This window comes from Ochotona princeps, chromosome 4 (assembly GCF_030435755.1).
Source record: "Ochotona princeps isolate mOchPri1 chromosome 4, mOchPri1.hap1, whole genome shotgun sequence".
NCBI classification, from domain to species: Eukaryota; Metazoa; Chordata; class Mammalia; order Lagomorpha; family Ochotonidae; genus Ochotona; species Ochotona princeps.
The window spans coordinates 10,978,527-11,001,672 of record NC_080835.1 but is presented as its reverse complement, the minus strand read 5'-3'; the positions used below and the strand labels follow the sequence as shown (position 1 = coordinate 11,001,672).

At 41.5% G+C, this 23,146-nt stretch overlaps 1 protein-coding gene and 1 pseudogene across 1 annotated transcript; one reads left to right on the top strand and one right to left on the bottom strand.

Moving 5' to 3' along the window:
* Nucleotides 1-1,144: 1,144 nt before the first annotated feature.
* Nucleotides 1,145-14,762, bottom strand: LOC101520259 (glycine N-phenylacetyltransferase-like). Its single transcript, XM_004585487.3, has 6 exons — nucleotides 14,642-14,762; nucleotides 7,578-7,666; nucleotides 6,301-6,408; nucleotides 3,540-3,666; nucleotides 2,623-2,794; nucleotides 1,145-1,774 (listed from the first exon to the last, which is right to left on the bottom strand). The coding sequence occupies exons 2-6, from the start codon at nucleotides 7,653-7,655 to the stop codon at nucleotides 1,360-1,362; spliced, it is 900 nt and encodes a 299-aa protein (XP_004585544.2). The 5' UTR covers nucleotides 7,656-7,666; nucleotides 14,642-14,762; the 3' UTR covers nucleotides 1,145-1,359.
* On the top strand, nucleotides 11,466-11,980 carry LOC118760003 (rRNA-processing protein FCF1 homolog; annotated as a pseudogene).
* Nucleotides 14,763-23,146: the final 8,384 nt, after the last annotated feature.

Genomic DNA, 23,146 nt, shown 5'->3' with positions numbered 1-23,146 from the left:
CCAGGTGACATGTGAGATTACATCAAGTTATCTGACCTCTGTGTAATCGGGGTCTCAAAAGAGAGCAAACAGACATAGAACAGAAACAGTACACTTTGTAAATTTTATTTGAAATATGAATATCCAGATCCTAGGATCTCAATTAGCACTAATTAGGGTGAATACAACAGTAGAAATTATCAAATAAAATAAGTGAGTACAGATATCAATTTGTTTCAACAAGATAGTGGAATAGTACGCCCTGCAAAACCTCTCACTGGCTGCCCTGGACACATGAAGCAAGTTAACACAGAGATCGATTTGCCTTTGGAGAAATCCAGAGACCTGTGAAGACACTCCTGTACATCAGATGAGGATGAAGCCCAGCAAAGCCAGCAGGAAAACTCATAGTACCCTCTTGCTACAACGCCTCACCTGTTATAATACCCATAACTGCAAGGCCCTGACTCCTGGTTTCTCCCTGAAAGGGGAAAGAGCAGTCTGGGCAATTTGTTCTGTTGCCTGATCTTTCCAAGGTGAGCAAGTGATGGATTTTGTCATTCCTAAGTCTGAATGCTGAGGGAAAAGAGATCGGGGTAGGGGCCGCTGAACACAAAAGGAATGGTGTGGAATAACCCACATGTGCTGGCAATAGCACCTCTCCTTATCTTAATGTGTAGTAAGCAAGCAAAACCACCAAAATCCTATTGTATTCCTGCTAAGAGAAAGAGCTGAAACATTCATCCATCATTTGGCCTTTATGGGTGGCTGCCTGTGTTGCCTGTATCAGTATGCTGATGGGACTAACAAACTCCAGATGCCTGAGGAGTAGGGGAGCTGAGAGCAAAGGTGGGACTAGCACCCACTCAGTCACCAGAGTCCCTCTGCACTGGACCAGCCTGGCTCAGCCTGGAAAACTCACAGCTCCTGTAGTCTCTCTGGAGAGAGAAGACTCAAGTTCAAACATTAGGTGTCTGGGGAGGCTGCCTGAGTTCTGGCTTCAGTCTTCTTGATGACTGGGCTCCTCTGGTCAGAGTGTGGTTGCTCCTGAAGACCTGTAAGATGGCAGATAAACAGCAGAGTAGCAAGAGATCACAGACTTCTAGAGCAAAAAAAAAAAAAAAAAAAGCAAATACTTCTAATTAGGAGTTTACATGCCTAAGTCCAGATAAGATACTTATACAGAAAATATTTGCATGATCATTAGGAAATTTAGATAGGTTTATTGGTGAAAGCTTTCCTCTCTGTGAAGATAATCCATAAAGTGTCAGTATGCCCCCTCCAATACTGCTGATTGACAGGATTGCTTCTCTCTGTGCATTCATCCACCTTGGTGGCAGCATGCACAGCCCACAACACTGTCTTGTGTTCAGGGCATACTTAGAGCTCACTTCCCAAAGGCACACAGTTCCACTGGTTCCAGTCACATGGCATGCGGACATAGCGTTGAGAGTCCCCCATTTTCTGCACGATTTTGTTGGATTTGTCTGTGTGGCAGTATAAAGGGAAGCCCAGTTTGTTCAGAGCCTCGTTCTGCTTGTTGCTGACGTAGGAGATGAGGCCTTGGTTTCGGTACTCGGGCACCGTAGCTCCCATTCGCAGCTCTCCAGTGTGGTCCATCAGACACCATGACACAGGGCTCCCCTCAGGCCCCAGCAGGCAGAAACTGGGGAAAGTCCGGATGCAACGCTCTATGAATCTCTGGCTCCACTCATTGCCACCAAAATGCCAGAATTTATTTACCAACGGTGCGTAGGCCACATCCATTGTTGAAGGTTTAAGCATCTCTTGGTTACTGTGGAGAGAAAGGGACAGTGATAGCTGATAATGTGAAATATTCTGTATGTTTTCCGCACAATTTTTTTAAGAGAGAACAGGAGCGCAGGTCAGAGACTCTGCTTGCAGCCAGATTGCTTGGATTCATAATCTGGTGGAATCTGATTGCTTGAGGAGATAGTTTAATGTCTTTCTGGCATTACTTCCTCTTACATAAAATTAGAATAGTAATAGCACTTCTATCAAAACGCAGATGAGTATGAAAAAAACCATTGCGTGTCAAGCACCTAGACCAAGTCACACAAACAGTAATCCCAGAAAACTTGATTCTTCACATTGTGATGAATCATGTAATATGGGCCAAATGACATAATGCCTGTTGTGTAGATCAGAAATACGACTAAAAATTTAAAAATAAATGTTCTGGAGTATAGGCTATCAAGACAAAAAGGCATAACGATGGTGTCAGAAGATCCTTGGGCCATCGTGTTGAACAAATGAGAGAGTTGAGAGGCAGAGACGGGCAGTAGTAGAGTGCAGACGACCCTCGTTATGGGCTGCCAAAGTTTGAAACCTCTCGCAGCAACAGGAGACATCTTGGAAAGTACCCAGGCTGTGTAATTAGGTCTACATTCAAGGCCAGGTCATCCTTGATCACCCACAGTGATGACAAAGTCAAGTCATCATCCAGGCACACTTTCTACCAGCAAAATAATGGATCTGTCTCCAATAAGATTCTAGACATCACAGTCTAAATAAAGCTTGCTTAGGAATTAACAGAGAGTGTTACAATATGAATTTCAGATCAACTCCCTGTCTACAGTAGTGGAAAATATCATAACGTATAACATCTTTTATCAAACTCACATAGCCTTGGATTTGACAGGTTGAGGAGAGAAGTTCATTGTTTCCGAGAGTGAAGGGACCAGTTTCTTTGCTGTGTCGGGCATCATATAAAGAATGCACTGTGTTCTCTTGACCTTGACCGACTTAGAAGCTGCAAGATTTTGTATTACTTCATCTAGGCTGCCCTGTGTACCTAGAGGGGAGTAAGTTCAGGACAGAATAGTCCATTTAATCACCACCAACAGTGACCCAGTGGATGTACACAACACTTAGAGTCAGGCAACTTTGCTCCTTCTGACTGAGTTGCTCCCTGAGTGTACTTGCTCTTTGGAAAAGCAGAAATAGCACCAAAAATTCCAGCTGTATCATCATGAAACCATAGTAGTAGAACTGATTGCGCCGAAATTATGTGCCCATACTATATGATCTAACATCACCTCATCCTTATATAATTCTGTGCTTCAAATTCTTTCATTATGCTCCGTTTGGTATACGAGGAAGGTAATGATGTGTTAGCGACGTCAGTCAAGAACTTGAAGCAGGTGACAGGCACGCCCACCGTTGCAGAGGCTGCTGTCTGTGCTGCCCTGAGAGGCACTGTATGACACAGTTAGCTGGCTTTCTTATCCCAGGTATGCACAGATATAGGGACAGCTCTGTTTTCACCCACAACCATCTAAAGGGATCTAGAATAGCTGGAATCCTCACTAACAAGAAATTGTGCTACTCAAAGTTCCTTTTAACAACCCCACTGTCTGCAATACTTGATTTCTATCCCAAAGAAGAGGGGATGCTAATTAACTGAAGGAATGAGCCGCAGGATGACAGATTAGGGTTTGGTGGACAAAATTCAATGTTAGGAGACAATGTGATCAGGATGAAAAGTGAGCTGACAGATGTGAGCAAGAGAAGTCCCAGCAGCCAGGCCACATTCTTACTTTGGATCTGCAAATGCTGTTTCCAGTTAATGATATCTGACGTGGCAAGAAATTCTTGACACTTGTTGAGATCCTTAGAGTAGATTAGGTAGGTATTGGTGTAGTGATCAAAGTTGTTGGTCATCTCCTGTTTGACAAACACTAAATTAATCAAATGGCTTACAGGAAGTGATTTCACTTAGTATTTCATCATATTGGTACTTTATATGCTAGAGTATGGATCTATTTCTTTATGTATTAACATAATTATGGAATCATTTATATCATGGAAACAAATCAGGGGCTCCATTCACTTCAGGATAAAGGAAAAATTGCTGAGTCAAACATTTATATGTTGCATTACAGTTTCAAATCAATGAACTGGCTTAAGAAGCATTCCTCTGTAATTTTGTAACCCTCAGGAGAAAGAACGAAAGTGTTATTGCCAAAGGTAAGCTTCTGTTCCAATACTAACGCATGCTCTGTCTCAAAGAGTCTCAGATAACACCTGTTTTGAATCTGACAACACTAAAATCAAGCAGTAAGAATTTCTATAATGTTAAGGTAACTACATATTTCTCTATTAAGAGAAAAAAGATAGGATTTGGAACACTTTTGTTATTGCCACTTGTTTAAAGATCTTTTCCAATTTTTCTCTTGACTTTTTTTCCTTGATCTATAGGTTTTTCAGAAACATATTTAATTTCCAAATCTGTGTGAATTTTCCAAGATATTTTCTGCCCTTGATACTCACTACATCCAGAGCACTGTGATCTGAAATCGCTCTGGAGACATTTCCAATGTTAAATTTGTTAAAGTTTGCTGTGTGGCCTAACATATAATCTGCCCCAGAGAATGTTCCATGTGTGCTGAACAGTTGCGTGTTCTGCTACTGTCGGATGTGAAACTCTGTGCATGTCTGCTGGGTTAATGGAGATGAACTGCTGTTCAGGTTTAATGTCACTTAACCAACTTTCTTTCTGGTTGATGTAGATCATTAAAATTCCCTACTATTGTTTGCTTATTCGTGTCTGCTTTATCTAGATAAGTGTTCTAATTTGGGGTACATATGTTTTTTTTATTAATTATTTTGCATTATGTGACAGTTTCATAGGCTCTGGGAATCCCCCCACCCCTCCCCACGCCCCTCCCCCCGGTGGATTCCTCCACCTTGATGCAGTATTACAGTTCAAATTCAATCAAGATTCTTTCATTGCAAACATATACCAAGCATAGAGTCCAGCTACTTATTGTCCAGATGGGTTGAACAGTTTCTTGGGGAGACCTTTTCTGGTCTGAAGTTTGAGCTGGCAGAATATCATCCCAGTCAATTAAGAGTCCCAATATAACATCAACAGCAATTTGCAATGTTATGGAATTGACATGGTTTTGAGTAACCAGTGTATTAAAAAAAAAAAAAGGAAAACAAGTCCTAGCCACAACCTATGATTAGCTCATTGACATTTCAATTTTAGTTCATATACAGGACCGGCTGTTCTATACCTTAAAATGGCCATAAGGCACCATTCAGCTGTTTCGTGTCCATTTCATCTTAGTATTTAGCCATTTGTTGTGTTGAAGTAAAATTTTGCTGATCTTGGCAGATTTTAGGATAATCCAGACTGGCTTGTAACTCTAACAAGATATATGTCAACATTTTAGGTGCAGAACATTTTTGGGGGGGGGAGTGCAGGAAAATGCTCAACACCATGGTGAGGAGTAACTAATCTTTGTGTCCCACCCAGCGAGGCATGAGCCAATCCATGCCAGCTCTTTCCTGTCAGATTTCAAGTTCTGCTTTCTGTTGTTTATTTATTTTAGGTTTTTTTGTTTTTGTTTTTGTTTTTAGTTGGGGTACATATGTCTTTATGATTGTAAAGTATTCTTGGTGAATTGATCTTCTTTGTCTCCTGGGATAGTTTTCACCTTGAAGTTCATTTTAAGGATAGCACCCCCTATTGTTTTTTGGTTTCTGTTTCTGCTTCTATCTCCTCAATTTCAACCTATCTGTGTCCTTAAATACCAAGTGGCCCTCTTACAGACAACATTTAGTTACATGTTGTTTTTCTTCATTCATCCACTCTTTGGATTGAAATCTGTTTGCATCCAAGATTGGTACTGAAAAGGACTTTCTTATTTATTTTCTGGTTTATTTATAGAATCTGTTTCTTCCTATCTTGTTTTCTACTATTGCAATTTAGTGTCTTCCTAGAGCACTAAGGCTTTATTACTTTCTCTGTGTTGTTTGCATGCTGATTACAGATTTTTGAATCTTTTTGTTATTATTATTAACATGGAACTTAAATATCACCTCTCAGTACTTCTGCTCTATCTTAAGGTATAATCGTCAATCTGCCCTCAGACCAGAGAGGGTCTTCCCAATAAGTAGTTGGACTTGTCTGGACTATGGGATGTTGGACTCTATGCTTGGCAAATTCTTGCAGGGAGGGAATTTCAACTAAACTTGAACTATGGTTATGCAGCGGGGTGGAGGAACCCACCATGGGGGGAGAATCCCAGATTCTATGTAATTACAACACAATGTAATTAATGAATAAATTTAATTAAAAAAAAGGTATAATCGTCAAATAAGAGCAATTTCTTAAAACAATAACAGATGTTTTCTATACTTTAATGCAGTAATTAACATCCTTACCTCTGTTTTCTTTTGAACCTGTTGAGAACTGGGAGTATCGCTGTGCTCTGTTTCTGTTCCCACGCACATTGTAGGCACTTAGAAAGTGGGATCATAAGTACTCTTCCTCACCCACCAACAACTTACCTGCTCTTGAGGGCAAGCAACCACTGTATTAAAATCAGGCCACTTGTCCACTACAGCCTTTAGATTGAATGGGTTTCCATGGTACATATGGAAGATGGTACCATAAACCTATTAAATTCCAACAAAGTAGGAGGGTTAACACTTTATCATGTAGGAATAGTAAACTGCCTTGTTTAGCCAAGATTATAACTCTGAAATTAGGTCAAATAGTTCTCAGATTCTATTTTACTACCACAAATAGAAACAGATTTCCATATCCACTCATGAGAGTATTATATAAAGTTCATAATTCATATAAATGAAATTAATAAATTAAAAACATCACATGGTACCCCATAAATGTGTATGATTTAATATCAGTTAAAAGGATAACAAATAAAAATCCAGTCTTACACTGTAAATTTTAACATTGTATCTTCCACTTTCTTCCATTGATTTACATATTCAATTCTATATAAACAATAAAATTACCTAAAATATGTTGTTTAATATATAATGATTTCATACATACTATACCACAGACTTAGTTCCATGTCTATGCAATCATGCTTAATGATTACGTAATATCAATTAGGTACAAGCATGTTAAATCAATTCTACTGTCTTCAATTGCTTGTAATTTCCATCTTGTCTAACAGTTTATTTAAGCTATTTCTTCAAAGAGCATTTCTGGTATAAATCTTTGTAAATAAAGTTTATTGTTGCAAATTCTAAAAGAAAAATTTCTGGAAAGACGTATGTGCAATACATATTCAGACTTCTTTCTGGAAATGCTAATTCCTGCTCCCTGTCTAGAGAGAACAGAGTGCTAAGCTTTGGGATGAAAGTCCTTTGTGATTTGAGAAAATGAGGATCGTATTGTTAACCCCTTGTCAGACACATAATCATTTAGGAAGAACAAATTAAACACCAGTGTGTTCATTTTAGTTCATTTGCAACTCTAATAAAATGTGCACTGACACAAAACATAATGTTTTGAAGGATACAAGGAACGTTTTTTAAGTCATCACACAACAAAGAACATCCCATATTCAAATATTAGCACTATGAATTACTCTTGATGAGCTGCTGGTCAATCCATTTATATCCTCCATTTCTCCCTTAGTTACTGCCTTAGGTGATGACAACACCTGCCTGACATCAAGTTGATGAAAACCAAGTGTGACACGACACAAGTATCGCACTTAGAATCTGTGCCCAGCTCATGTTCCATCTCCTTTCCACTCTTCTGTGTGGTTTACAGGCCTTCCCTCCTCCCAGGAATTTTGCACTCCTACCTTCAGAGACTCGGGAAGGCTCTTTCTCAAGGACTTTTCTAGTATCTGCAGCAGCTGTGGTTTCTGCAAATGGATCATCTTGGCAATACCTAGTTAAAGAGAAGTTAAAGAGAAGAGCACGAAATATCAGTTAAGGTTACTGGAAGACGTTTGGACACAGTGTGCAGTTTTAGCTACCGGTCTTACCTTCACTCCTGTTGGTTCACTGGTACCCCAGTAACTACAATAGTTTCAACAAAGTATAAGGTTAGTGCATGTCTTTTACAATTCATTAACTTTTGCAAAAATTCCTAGAATTTTCCTTTTTATTTTTGTATCACCAAGAATTCCAGTGATTAAAGGTGCCCTGAGATTAGTAACCTCTAATCATGCCCTAGCATCTTTTGAGGCTACGTGTATTTTTGTTCTTAGCAAGTCACGCTATGCCACTTACAAGTTCTGTGCCATTGACAAGTTATTTAATCTTCATCTCACCACCTTGGTTTCATCATTTACAAATGGCCATGAACTGTAAATAATAGCTTTCCCAAAGATTAGATGAGGAAAAAAAATCTAATTTTTGGAAGGTGTTTTGAATAGTATCTATGATATGGTAAGCAATTAATGCTTATGATTTTTGGTACTTTTTATTCTTGTCACGAGCAGAATTAGTTTATGTCATCATCAGAAACTTCCATTCGGTGACCTTTCCTGTGCACTACAATGTGCTGCAGATTATAAGCAAACTGAAAAGTGTGAATTGGAAATAATCCATGTAATTTGTTGTACTGTAAGTGAGAACTTCCAGTCTTTGCCATAATAACTGGTTTTAGTAACACTCTATGTGTTTCAGTCAGTTTTAGCCATTACTAGTATTATTAACCTAGTAAAACATATTTGGTTGCTACTAAAACCAAAAACAAAATAGAAACAAAAATACTTTCGTTGCAAAACCTAAAAATTATCTAGCCCAGTATTTCCAAGTTAGATCATGCATGAGGGCAATCTGAGAATTGAAGAAAGTGAAGAAAGCAGAAGGAAATGAAGGCTTTTATACGGTTCGACCAGATTTACATAAATAGTGACAGCAGTGACATTTGAATCCAGCATCTTCTTTGCTGTGTGGTGACTCCAACATCAATCTTGATAGCTATCATTTTAAAACTGTCAAATTATGTAGTGTACACGTTTGAAAAACTGTTTATTCACTTGAGAATCAGAGAGGGTGTGTTGCAGGGGGACAGATAAAGAGAGCTGGACAGGCAGATAGACTCCTGTGTGCCGGTTCACTTCCCACACACCCGCAACAGCTAGGCCTGGAGGTGCCCAGGCATTACAGCCACCCCCTCGTGCTTTCTAAGTGGTAGGAAGCTGAAACTGAAAGACAGCTGGGATTCCAGCACAAGCACCTTGTCATGGTGACTTAACCACTAAGCCAACATGTGTTTCATTAAGTTTTTGACACTAGTTTTTTCATTGAGGAGATCTATGTGTTTGTGTCTTCCAGTTTAATCGTTGCATACTGTATATTGTATGAATACAACAGAGATTGTGTATTCATTACCAAGTGAAAGAGAGTTAGTTTTAGATTGGGTAATGATAAATAGAGTTGCTAACAAACAATCCATGTACAAGTCTTTGGTGTCTGTGCATTTTTCATTTAAAGTACATTTCCAGAATCCTATGCTAAGTGTATGTTTAACTTTATAAAGGAAGCTGCCTGTTTTCCAAAGTGTCTGCTTTACATCCTTATTGAAACGTAAGAGGTTTCAGTGTACTCCACAGCATCTTTAACACATATGCAGAGAATCTTTCTTTATGCAGCCATATTCAAAGATCATTGAGACAGTGGACACATTCTCCAATACAACCCTTCCAATTCATATGGCAAGAGTATTTGTAGAGCTACTTTGCAAAGCAAGCTAAAAGGTTAAGGTCAAAGTGTTTTCCAATGAATGTTGTTCTCTGAGAAACTGATGATGTTGAACTTCACCCAAGGCCTGCTACTGCAAAATAGCGAAGGTTGGAAAAAAATCTTTCCAATTCTTCTTTGTTCTAGAAGTTGCTTACTACAGGAACCCACCTTCCCTACATGACTTTGATTGAACCCACATGTGTTCCTCTTATTTGCCTGTGACAAGATTAAAGAATAGGACCCTCCAAAATCCCATTCTTTGTCTCATAAATGAGTAGCTCAACTACTAGCCTCTGCCAGTTAGCAAAGAGCAGTGTCCTCTCTTGCCCTTCCTCAAGGCTGAGACAGCACAAAACGCCCAAAAACCACTACCAAGAACTATTGGAACTTAGATAAAAGAGTGGAGTTTTTTTAATCTGTTATTGTGGATTTGGACACCCTATCATCCCACCTCCCCCACACTGTGTTTTTTCTAGCCCTGTTTCTTCACTCATGAATCGTTAACAAAACTGCTCATCCTCAGTAATCCATGGGAACAAAGTGCTAGTTAGTCAACCTAAATAAACTGTGGTTACCTTTTCCTCCTCCCGCTGAGGACGATTAACCTTGGCCTACTTTGCTCCTGAGCTTGCAGAAAGGTCTTCCTTTCTATGCAGACACTACATACACTTGCTTACCACCCTCCATAAAACAATACACCTTATCAGGGCCCGGCGGCGTGGCCTAGTGGCTAGAGTCCTCACCTTGAATGCCCCAGAATCCCATATGGGCATCGGTTCTAATCCCGGCAGCTCCACTTCCCATCCAGCTCCCTGCTTGTGGCCTGGGAAAGCAGTCGAGGACGGCCCGGAGCGTTGGGACCCTGCACCCGCGTGGGAGACCTGGAAGAGGTTCCTGGTTCCCGGCTTCGGATCGGCGCGCATCGGCCCATTGCGGCTCACTTGGGGAGTGAATCATCGGACGGAAGATCTTCCTCTCTGTCTCTCCTCTCTGTATATCTGACTTTGTAATAAAATAAATAAATAAATAAATAAATAGACCTTATCAACCCACTCTCTCAGATATCTGCATGTTTATTGATCTAGAAAATCCTTCTTCTCTCTATCACTTTTCTAACTCTTCAAAGACTTCTAAGTAAAAAGCCTCATGACCCAAGACTGAATATCCTTTATTTATAAACATAAATTGATATAGGTTTTGTTACTAACTAAATTTAATTTTATGACTAGCCTAGAAAACTAAGCATCAATCTTTTTATTCATTCGTTCTTTTATTCAGTAACTCCCAATTGAAAACATACTGTAGTGACTTTGCAAGGTATTACCATGTTTAGCATGAACAACATTTCCTAGAATTATTTCCCCTGTAGGAAAAGAATGATGGGTGACACACAAGTGATATTGACATAGGAGGCTTGCAGGGAGGAAACAATTGAACAGTAGCTATGTTTGCAATTCCCCGCACTTTCTCTGTCTACCTGTGCCAAGTGTGTATATTCGGCCCCACAGTGTAAGAATGTATGCAGATACATCGTCAACCAAGGCCAGAGTCAGCAAGAACTGGCAAGGTTTTAGTCTGTCTCAGTGATCTCCATTTTGTGCTTTTTCTACTTTAACTCTACTTTTCCTTCCCCACCTTTTCCATGTGTACTTCAGTCTCCAGAATCATAGAATAAGTAACCTTACAGAAACCGCTGAAGGATAAACACCTAATTGCTGGGGCGGGGTGAGGAGCTGGCAACTCCATGGTGTGTGGGCTAAGCCTCAGCCTGTAGTGCTGGCATCCCTTGTGGGTGCTGGTTTGTGTCCTAACTGCCATATTTCTGATCCAGTATCTTGATATTGGTCTTCTCTACTTCCAAGAACTGTCATAAATTAGTTTCTGCTTTCTATACACCATCCCATTTATGCAGCCTGAGCGAATGAAGACAAAAATACTTATTGGAAGTCAACAATCAGGAAAAAAAAAAAACAACACAAGAGCAGATCCAGAGTATGGGGAAGTAAAAATAAGCAAGAAAGTATGCAACCACGTAGGAAATGTTTAGTCTAAGAGATGAGAGGCTTAAAGAAAAGAATAATTAGAAACCTAAAAAGAAAAATAAAGACCCTAGTGAATTGAAGGACATCGTGGTTGATATCAACTTTATGAGCTTTTCCACTAAAGCCAAAGTGGATTTAATATAATCAAGATGGGTTGCCTGTATTTCAAATATTTCTCTTGTATCACTGATTATGAGAACGCAGAAATGGAAAAATCGGGGCAGAAGTATTGATCAAGTGACACTGGGGATTGCCAAAAAGGTCCAAGATTTGGAAGATTACACAAAAAGTAATGTAGGTGACTGTTTCATACAGAGAGTGACTCAGCACAAGTGTTACATAGTAGGCACAGCTAACAAGCCCTTACACGAAGACTCCAGATCACTAAAGTTCCTATCATGAACTTTTGCGACCACAAATACAACATTGAGTGGATGCCAGATGACTGGGGAGCTTCTTGGTTCTAAACTCTTCAAGATAAAGTTCCGTTGCCTCCCTTTGACCAACTTTTTTTCTTGCCAGTTCACTAAACATGCTGTATCAGGAACTGTTACTCTTGTCACATATTTGTTGTGTTATGAACTGAGTATGACTAAATACACTCACTTTTATGCTGATTTTAAAAAGGAAAAAGACAACTATATATTGTGTATGAAAATTTGTACCATAAGGTTTTTGAAAAAATTCTCGAGACTGCAAAAACCTGTGCTGAGTTTCAGAAAGCCTCAGTACAATAGCAGTGTAACATACACAAGGTCATTTTGAAATTTTTGCTAGAAGTGTATCCTAAATGAGAAGCAACATCAAATTTGCTGCCAGATTACTGGAGGTGATGTAATATTCATAAATTGTCAAGTACATTTGGTACAACCTGCTGTGTACATACTCACATATCCTGAACACATAAATATGATGTTTAATAGATGTAGCTGCCTGAAAACCAAGAGACTCAGGAAACTGACTCACTCGGGCAAGTTTCCAGCATTGGCAATGGACAAAGTTCTACAAATGGCACTGTGAAATCTTGACACAACCGACACAGCCCTTGGAATGAGTAAAATTATTCTATGAAAATTCATTGACAACAGACAGAACTGGAGAACATTCTGTTACGTGAATAATCCAGGCACAGATCTCATAGAATCTGAATATAGGATAATGGTTATCAGGGACCAGGAAGAGTAGGCTCACGCGCCAGAACGACTATAGATAACATAAAATGCTGCAAGTTTCAAAAAAATCTAGAACAAAGAATTTGAATGTTTTCATCACAAAGAAATGAAAACATGTTGGAGGGGATAAATATAGTTATCCTGATTCAAATAGTACACTCCATAATCACACAGCAAACCATCAAAAGAAACACCATATGTATGTGTGTGTACATGTGTATATATATGTAATCTTATATAAATTAAGATTGAAAAACAAACATAAGGTCAAAAAATGTCATAATACAATAGAAGCTTATAGGACAGGACTAAGCTTAATTTCATTGTCTCTCTATAAAATACTTTATATAAATGATAGTCAACACTATTTTATTATGCTCAAACCCACAACATGGAAATTATGATGTACATGTTGGCATACGAAAATATTAGATTGAATGTTACAGTAATAGGAAAAAAGGAATACATAATTTTTAATTAGATATATAGTTTTCATGGGGCTATTTCAAATTCTCAAGTAAAATTGAATTAAAAGCTAGGTTTCAGGCTGGGAATTGTGGCTCAGAAGGCTAAATCTCTGCTTGAGGGTCTGGCATGATGGCTCAATGGCTAAATCCTTGTCTTGCACATGATGGGATCCTATGTGGGCGCCAGTTCTAATCCCGGCAGCTCCACTTCCCATCCAGCTCCCTGCCTGTGGCCTGGGAAAGCAGCAGAAGACGGCCCAAAACCTTGGGACCCTGCACCCGCGTGGGAGACCCAGAAAAACCTTCTGCCTTTTTGCTTCAGATTGGCTCAACCTGGCTGTTGTGGCAGTAGACAGAAGACATTTCTCTCTTTTTCTTCACTCTGTAAATCTGTCTTTCCCATATAAATAAACAATTAAAAAAATAAAATAAATGTCTACTCTGCCTCATCTTCAATTCCTTGGTAATGCACATGAGAGCCAGCCAATGATAGCTCAGGTGCGTGAGTTCCTGCCACATACCTTGAGGAGGTGTGGATGTGTATGACGTTTTTAGCTTCTGCTTCAACCCTGACCATCCCAGATGTTGCCATTTGGGAAACCAATTAATTGACGGAGTGTCTCTCCCTCTCTTTCTCTCTCCTCTGTCCTTCTTACTCTGCCTTTCAAATGAATACAATGTGCATAAATAACTAAATAAACCTTGTAACCTAGGAGTTCTACTTTTGGATTTTGTGTTTAAGATGAGTTTATTTTGTGGTATAAAAATATATTGAAAGCCACACATAGTTTTTTTTAGTGAAGTTAGCACATTTTCTGTGAACTTTTTGAAGAATTCAAATATGTGTGGATATGATATAAAGATGGTAGAGATAGATGATGGATTAGATAGATAGATAGATGATAGATAAAATTCTACAAACAAGTAATATGATAGCATTACAGGCAAGATTTCTGAAATTAGTCTCATTTTTATTTCAAAGTAGCAATTAATCTTCTGCATAGTCTAGTCCCTGTGCCAGAATCTACCTACCCCATTTGTGACGTTGAGTAGGACACTGAATTCCCTGGATACCAGTTATCCAAGAATATCCCACTGCTATAGAATGCCACAAGAGATCGCATGAGGTACACTTGCATAGAATACGTCATCTCAACCAGCATGCTCTTTTTTAGAGGCAATTGCACTTTTTGTCACCCATCTACCAATAGCCAGCTTTCAAATCTCTCCAGACTTGCCAGTTCAGAGCAAAAGTTGACTCAGTCCACTCAAGAATATCTCACAGATCTAGCCAACTATTCTGTATACAGTAGGTGACTGGCAAGGGTTTTCAAGTGAAAGAGCTACCTCCTACACAGGATAATTCTTAGCAAAAATAAACTCAATAATTTTTATCTACTTCAACAGGAACATGTTGGCTCATTCCACTTCACTAGGGAAGCAAAAGGAGACCACAGATCCCAGAACACCAACTCTGCTTTGGTCTCACCTGCAAAGCTGCGTTCTCACTCAGTCTCTGCACAGGTGCCTAGGAAAACCCAGGAGGAGGTGGTGGACTGTTGCAAAAGATGAAATGCATCTCATATGTACAATGATCTTGCAGAGTGTACTTTGATCGGTGGTTTCCAGGAATCACTGTGCTGAAGTTAACAAAACGCACTCACCGACCACTCTTCCAACAGCAGGGGGTGTGCTCAGTCTCCTCGAACCCCTGTTCAGAGAGCAGATTCTATCATGTTGACAAGTTGGCAGTTAGAAATCTCAGGCACTTTTTTCCAGAAAGCTGAATTTCTTTCTGCTCCCAGTGTCCCTACCATGACTCAGCAAAACTCACTGAAACTAACTGGAAAACAACTGGGACAAAGGTTGGTCTTTGCAGGTAATACTCCTCTTTTCCTCTCTTTTCACAATTACCTGTGGCTAAAGGAAGGGGGGAAAAAGAGCCAGCTATGAATCAAATTCTATGTTAAGAACTAGAGCTCTTTTCATAAACAAAAATACCTATTTTCAGATGAAGACTTGGGATCCTACTCATTTAGAATATACTTGGTGGACTTCAAGAAGGGTGAAAAGACAAGACACCTTAAGTTTTTTTTTTTTTAACTAATCCACTTATTTTTATTAGAAAGGCAGATTGTATTTAGAAAGTAGAGACTGAGAGAAAGATCCTACATCTTCTGGTTCCCTCCTTACATGGTTTCAACAGCCGGAGCCAAGCCTAGCTGAAGCCAGGAGCCAGGAGCCAGGAGCCGCCCCTGCACCCCCCATGTCAGTGCAGGGTTCCAAGACTCTGGGCCATCCTCAACTGCTTTCCCAGGCCACAAACAGAGAGCTGGATGGGAAGTGGAGTGGCCAGGACACGGATCAGCACCCATATGGGATCCCAGCGCTTTTAAGGTGAGGATTTAGCCATTGAGCCATGGCACCGGGTCCTAGTATAATGACTTTAAAAGCAACCAGAGGAAAAGAAGGTATTACAGGAACAGGATTTTGACCTAACAATTAAGTGATCAATTAGGATGTTCTCATGCCATATCTAATTGCCTGGATTCAATGCCCACCCCCAGCTCTCAATTCCAGCTTCCTATTAATTCATACCCTTTGAGGCAACAGTGATAGCTGGAGAAACTGAGTTCATGCCGCTTAAATGGGAGACCTGGTTTGTATTCCCAACTGCCAGCGTGGCACAACTCCAAACCAGCAGATGGCAGCAAATTCTTTCTTGCTCTCTCTGCCCACCCTTCAGACTCCACCTCCCACAGGAATAAATCAAAACGTTTGTTGTCAAAAATGCTTACACGTGGGAAATAATAATAATAATTACTGATTAACCATGAGATTATTTATAATAAAGTCTAGAAAACAATGTACCTTTTAATTTGTAATTGTGACAGATATTGTTTATATGGACAAATCTCTATCTTTCCAATAAAATTAGAAACAAAACTTTAAAAAAAAAGAATGTGTGTTGTAACAGAGTACTCAATAAACACAGAGGTGAACATCTTCTAAAATTATTGTTTGCTTACTTTCATGCTATTTGAAAGACAGACACATAATGAAGCAGGGATCTTTCTTCTGCTGGTTCATTTCCAAACACCCACCACTGCCTGGGCCATTCCAGGCTAAAAACAAGACACCCACTTGAGTGTCAGGGGCACGAGTACTTATGCCATCATCTGATGTCTCCCCCTGATGTACATTAGCTGGAGGCTGAATCAAAAATAGAGCCAACCGGATACAAGGCCCTCTGACGGAGATGCAGGGAGCCCACCGTAACTGCTTTGTCAAATGCACACGTGTGTGTGAGTGTGTGTGAGTGTGTGCGTATGTTTAATGCCAACAAACTTGCAGAGGCAGGCATTTGGCACAGTGGTACAATGCTAAATGGGATGCCCACATCCCATATCAGAATGCCTGGCTCACATGCTCTTGGGCTCTGTTCCTCCAACTGCCTGCTAATGCACGTGTCGGGAGATGTGGTGGCACAAGTAGTTGAGCTCCTGTTCTCCATCTGGGAGGCCAGATGAGGTTTTTGGCTGCTCTTCTGTGAATGAGACCCTTGTCCATCCGTATCAGTGCTCATTGAGGAACCCTAATGACTCCTACGCAGCTGCTTCTTGCTCCTATGCCTCTACTCCCAGCCTGGTAGATGTGATCAAGGCAAACTCTCTACAACAGAGCCTTCTGCAGCCACATCGAACTCTGGTGGTTGCGCCTACCTGCGTCATGGCGTGGCATTTCCACGGAATAGACGAGAAGTACAAGACAGCACCACTAAGTGCAGGGACCCCACCAACCAAGGGCAACATGACAGTGTGGGCTGTTACAAAAAGAGCTCGTGATACTCATCTGGTTCCAGGTATCAGAATACTCCTCCCTCAAGCACCAGGGAACACTAGAACATGGGGCCCGGCTCATTCTGCAGAGAATTAACATGGAGCCTGGCCCAAGCAACCTGCACTCAAATAAGGGCTTCTCTAGTACAAACCCACAGCCTCTTCACCTAAAGCCATGTCTGCACGACCAAGTGGAGCTCATCCCACGGAAGCAAGGATGGTTTAACAGATTCAAAACGGTAATTGCAATAACACATGAACAGAACAAAGAACAAAAGCCATGTAATCATATCTAAAGGCACTTAATAAAACCAATAAGCTGTCATGATTAAAACCTAAATAAATTATGTATAGAAAAATGTACCACAGCATAATAAGGTCATGGATAACAAGCCAATAACTAGTGCCAAAATGAGTTGGGAACAGTTGAAGACTCTCCCTCTGAAACGTGAGACAATAACAGAATGCCCACATACTGTTTTACACAGTACTTGGACTCCTGGATAGGGCAATTAGACAAGACAAAGAAATGGCATTTAAACTATATAAGTTTGCAAATCCCATGATATTCTGTAGAGAAAAACCTCAAAGATTACATCAAAACCCACCATAACTGCACCAACGCTCAGGAATAATAAATGATTTAGTGAAGTTTCAGGGTGAGGTGTCAGCGTGCAGCAAACTGGAGCACTGTCCCAGAGTGAATTATATGAAAAAGAAATCAAGATGACAATCCTAGTTCCAGGATTTACAAAAAAAAAAAAAAGACTCCAAATAAACTTAACTGAAGAGATGAAATATTTCTAAATCATAACTATAAACATTGATTAAAGAAATTGAAGAGAATACAAAGACATAGAAAGACATGCTTTGTCCCTGGATTGAAGGAATCAAAGTTACCCTTAGCGATTTACAGATTAAATTCAACCTGTATCAAAATAACAATGTTTTTCACAGAACTAGCAAAAAACTAGATAAATTTTCGTAGTACAATGAGACAAGCCAAAAGCCAAAACCATCGTGAGCACAGAGAACAAAGCGTGGAGCTTCTCACTGCTTGATTTAAAACGTATTATAGGGCCCAGCGCCGTGGCCTAGTGGCTAAAGTCCTCACCTTGAACGCACCCTGGGATCCCATATGGGCTCTGGTTCTAATCCCAGCAGCTCCACTTCCCATCCAGCTCCCTGATTGTGGCCTGGGAAAGCAGTAGAGGACAGCCCAATGCCTTGGGACCCTGCGACCCGCGCGTGGGAGACCTGGAAGAGGTTCCTGGTTCCTGGCTTCAGATCGGCGCAGCACCGGCCGTTGCACTCACTTGGGGAGTGAATCATTGGATGGAAGATCTTCCTCTCTGTCTCTCCTCCTCTCTGAATATCTGACTTCGTAATAAAAATAAATAAATCTTTAAAAATGTATATTACAAAGCTACAGTAATTAAAATGCCAAAATATTGGTATGAAAACAAACACACAGACCCCCTGGAACAAAATACAGATCCTAGAAATAAATCATTTATTGCCAACTGGTCATAGACCAAAGTAGCACCTACAACATCCAGGAATTGAAAGCTTAGGCTGTGGCGATCCCTGGAACCATGGACCAGTGAGAAAGTGTCAGCAGGTAACAGGAACCACAACTCTTCAAGCATAATCAATCCCCTCCAACAAACCCATGCAAAAAAAAAAAAAAAAAAAAAAAGAAAAGAAAAAAAAAAGAAAGGAAAAAAAGCCCCTGTAGACTAACAGGTTTTTGTTTGTTTGTTTTGTTTTTTGCTTTTTGTTTTTAGAAAGGCAGATACACAGAGAGGAGGAGAGACAGAGAGGAAGATTTTCCATCCCATGATTTACTCCCCAAGTGGTTGCAACGGTTGGAGCTGGGCCAATCAGATGCCAGAAGCCAGGAGCTTCTTCCCGGTCTCCCACACGGGTGCAGGAACTCAAGACTTTGGGCTGTCCTCTGCTGCTTTCCCAGGCCACAAGCAGGGAGCTGAATGGGAAGGAGCTGCCGGGTTTAGAACCGGCACCCGTATGGGATCCCGGTGCTTGCAAGGCGAGGATTTTAACCACTAGGCACCCGCGCCGGGCCCTAGACTAAGTTGTTTAAAATGGAGTATGTGAGTTTGAGGCAGGAGGCAAGATTCCCTATAATTCTAGAATTTTCTTTTTCAGGGCAAGAGATTCTGCTGGGCCCGCAGGACGCATGATGAATGCCCATGGGATTAAACCGCCTGAAGTTAACAGGACACAATCCCAATGTGCAGTTAGTGTTGGCAAGCATGGAGATTCTGCCTGGGTCTACAAAAGGAGCACCAAATTGAAAGCATATGCTGTGAATCCCACAACATGAGTCTTCCAAAGTCTGAATTCCTTGAAATCCACCCCCACAAACCTCTTTTTCTGCCAGGCCAGCAGCATGACATCTGGGACTTTGGGAGACTTGTTTAAAATGTGGGCTTAGATCACCATCTAGTGCCCAGCAGGATGTAGTGACCTCGGGCTCAAGGAATTCAATAGTCAATTTACATAGTACCGTTAGACATAAGGTATCAGAATCAGCATAGACTAACCATGAGAAAGCCATGCTAAGAAATAATTAGTCATATGACTGAAGGAGATCATATCTGACTTGAATTCAAGTTCAATTGGCTTTGCTGATTTAGCTTGGTGTGTAGTAGGTACTTCTTGGACACTCAGTTCCATTATCTATAAAATGGGAAGAGTCCGGCCCGGCGCGGATGCCTAGTGGTTCAAGTCCTCTCTGCACACGCTGGGATTCCATGTGGATGCCAGTTCTAATCCTGGAAGCCCTGCTTTCCATCCAGCTCCCTGCCTGTGGCCTGGGAAAGCAGTGGAGGACAACCCAAAGCCTTGGGTTCCTGCACCCGTGTGGGAGACCCAGAAGAGGTTTCTGGCTCCTGCTTCAGATCGGCGCAGCACCAGCTGTTGCGGCCACTTGGGAAGTAAATGAGCGGATGGCAGATCTTCCTCTCTGTCTTTCCTTCTCTGTATATCTGCCTTTCCAAGAAAAGTAAAAATAAAACTTTTTTAAAAATTCAAATTGGCGGATAACTTACATGGCTAAAACAAATGTTTTTTTTTTTTTTTAATGGGACGAGTCAGATACCCTCTTAATAGGATAATACAAGATTTAAATGAGATGTAGTCTATGAAAGGCTTAGTACATAGCACATCGTCGCAAGTATTACTGAATATTTGTGAAGTTGCACAAGGAATAAGTGATTAAGTAGCAATGCAAACCAAAGCTTCCTTGTATTCAAATGCCTAGGCACTTCCCTGGTTTTGAGGACAGTGAATCAATGAAGTGAAGCCTGACAAGGACAACCCAGCCTCACTGTGAATCTAGACGCTGTGTGTCCAGCTTGCAAGTGGCATCAGGACTGGGATACTGAAAACAGTGACGTGAGCCCAACTAAAGAAGAGAGGGGGCAGCGTGTGGGGGCCAGACGGAGGCGTGCACTCCCCACAGCTCCCTTCTAGGCACTTTCCCTTCAGAATCCTTCTCAAATCTCCCAACTTCCCAGTCATTGAATGTTGAGCCTTTAATGGTTTGTTTATTGCATTCCGGAGATGCCAAACTCCTTTAAAAATGTGGTATGTTGAACAACTGTATGTAGTAAAACCCTTCAAGTGACTGTGTACTCATTCTGTTATTGAGCAATGCAACTGTGGCATCAAATCCTTGATTTAATGTTTTCATGGCTTTAAGCAAGACTAGTTCTTACTATGCTAAGGTAAATAAAATAATAAATAAGATAAAAAATACTAAAAATTATATTAAAAATATTAAAATATGGGGCCCAGTAGTCTAGCAGCTAAAGTCCTCACCTTACATGCACCAAGATCCCATATGGATGCCAGTTCTAATCCCGGAGGCCCCGCATCCCATCCAGCTCCCTGCTTGTGGCCTGGGAAAGCAGTTGAGGACGGCCCAAAGCCTTGAGACCCTGCATCCATGTAGGGAACCCAGAAGAGGCTCCGGGATCCTGGCTTCAGATCAGCTCAGTTCCAGCTGTTGCGGCTGCTTAGAATGTGAATCAACAGACACAAGATCTTCTCTGTCTCTCCTCTCTATACATCTGACTTTGCAATAAAAATAAGTCTTTAAAATGCATATATACATATATTTATATGGAAACACTGTAAAATAATTCCATTTACTTTGAAAAACATTCATTTGGCCTAATTCTATATCATATCATGTTTCTTTCAATATTAAAAGTCAATTTCTTACTGAACAAGAACCTTGAGGTGTGGGATGCACAACAATTTATGGGGGGAAAATAAATTTTTTGTTCATTTTTCGATTTTATTCTTTATTATTTTTTAAACTTTAGGGTTTTTTTTTTTTTTAATAGCAAAACCGTCCATTTTAAAATGTGCACTGCAGAGGTGAGGTGATGAGGATTGCGGTCAGGTGGGCCTCTGGATGGGGAGGGGTTGGGAGGAGAGACGTGTGTGCATTGCAGAGGGCATGCTGCTCATTGCTATGGGACTGTATTTGTGCGGGGGATGGAGATGCTGCGGTGACATCCCTCAGGGGCCTCAGCGGTCAGCAGGGCCATGTCCTGACGTGCGGTCACTGGAGGAGAGGTGGGACAGTCTGTCCTCACAGGCGCTCTCTGCTCTCTCTGTAGATATGTCTTAAGGCCTGTTGGTTGCCCGTGTCTACCTCAGGGTGTCCACAAGTTTGGGTGCTTTCCGTAGAGCTCGAAACGTCCTCTTTCCATCATTTGAAGAGGTGCTTGAAGTCTTCTGTTGGAGTCAAAGATTCAGCTGTCTTGTCTTCCGTGTGCATTTGGCTGTGTTCTTCATGCTTTCTCTGCAGTCAGCAATGGAAATACGCTGGTCCCATACCATATGCTCCATAGTTAGACCACACGTACAGGGGATGTCCCTGAGGTCAGGGATCCTGTGAATCTAAGGTACTCATGAGATTCAGGGAACTCGCTCTCAGTCAGACCACCTTACCCAGCCCAACCCCAGCCCAGGTTCTCATTCTCCTCTGCTGGTGTTGCAGCCTGGTCCAGACCTACCGTCTGCCCTATCTCCTGCAGAGGTCAACCAGAGTGAGAGACCCCCTGCTGAACCCCCACCAAGTCAACCCCCAGCCTCAACTCCTACAAGTACCGATGGGTGCAGCGGTCTGACCTTGACCTCCCTCAACCCCAGCTCTCATATGCAGCAGTGGGTAATGTGGTCCAGTTGGGGTGATCCCTAATATCCCTAATATGTCTTTCCCTGGAACTGGCTCTCATGTGCACCAGTAGATACAACAACCCAACCCAATATGCCCCTAGCCCTGCCCACTAGTGGGTGCCCTGGCATGGCAGAAATGATTCTCCAGAACTCCTAAAAGACTGGTGCCCAGACCTGGCTGTAGCACACACTCAGCAGTTTCCAGATCCAGCAGTTGCATGAGTGCTGCAACCTACCTGGCCTGTCCCCAGAGTTAGCTCTTGTGAATGCCACTGGTTGCAGTGTCTCAGACAGGGAGACCCATCAGACTCCTACTGGGCCTTATCCCAGACCTGATTCCCATGTACTCTGGCCGGTGCTGCAACCTGACCCGGCCCATTTCCAGTCCTGATTTTCATGCTTGCCAGCAGGTATATCTGCCTAGTCAAGTCTCCCTGTGGACCCATTTCAGGTCAGTCCCAAGACCTGACTCACGTCCAACAGCAGTTGCAGAGTGACCTGGCCCATCCCCTGCCCCAAATTTCTCCTGTGCCAACAAGTGCAGTGATCTGGACTGGTCTAGTCCCAGACCAAACTCTTGCACTCACCTGCAGATTCATTAGCCTGGAGAGGCTGACCCTCTAGAATCCCTACCAAGCTAGTTCCCTGATCCAGAATTCATGTGTGCCAGTTGGTACTACATCCTAGCCCAGGCCACCCCCATTCTTTAACTCCCTGTGCACCAATAGTCTGGACCTGAAAGATCTCCCAAGCACCCTCCCTGGCTCACCCTCAGGCCTAGCTATAGTGTGTGTCCAGCAAGTGTGGGGGACCTAAGGGAACATCTGTGTGCTTCTATCTGCCTCATCACCTCTCTCCTCTGCCTTGCTGACATGCATGTATTCTAAGGAATCTCTAGACTTCCTTATGCACCTCCAGTTAGTGCCCAGTGGCCTCCC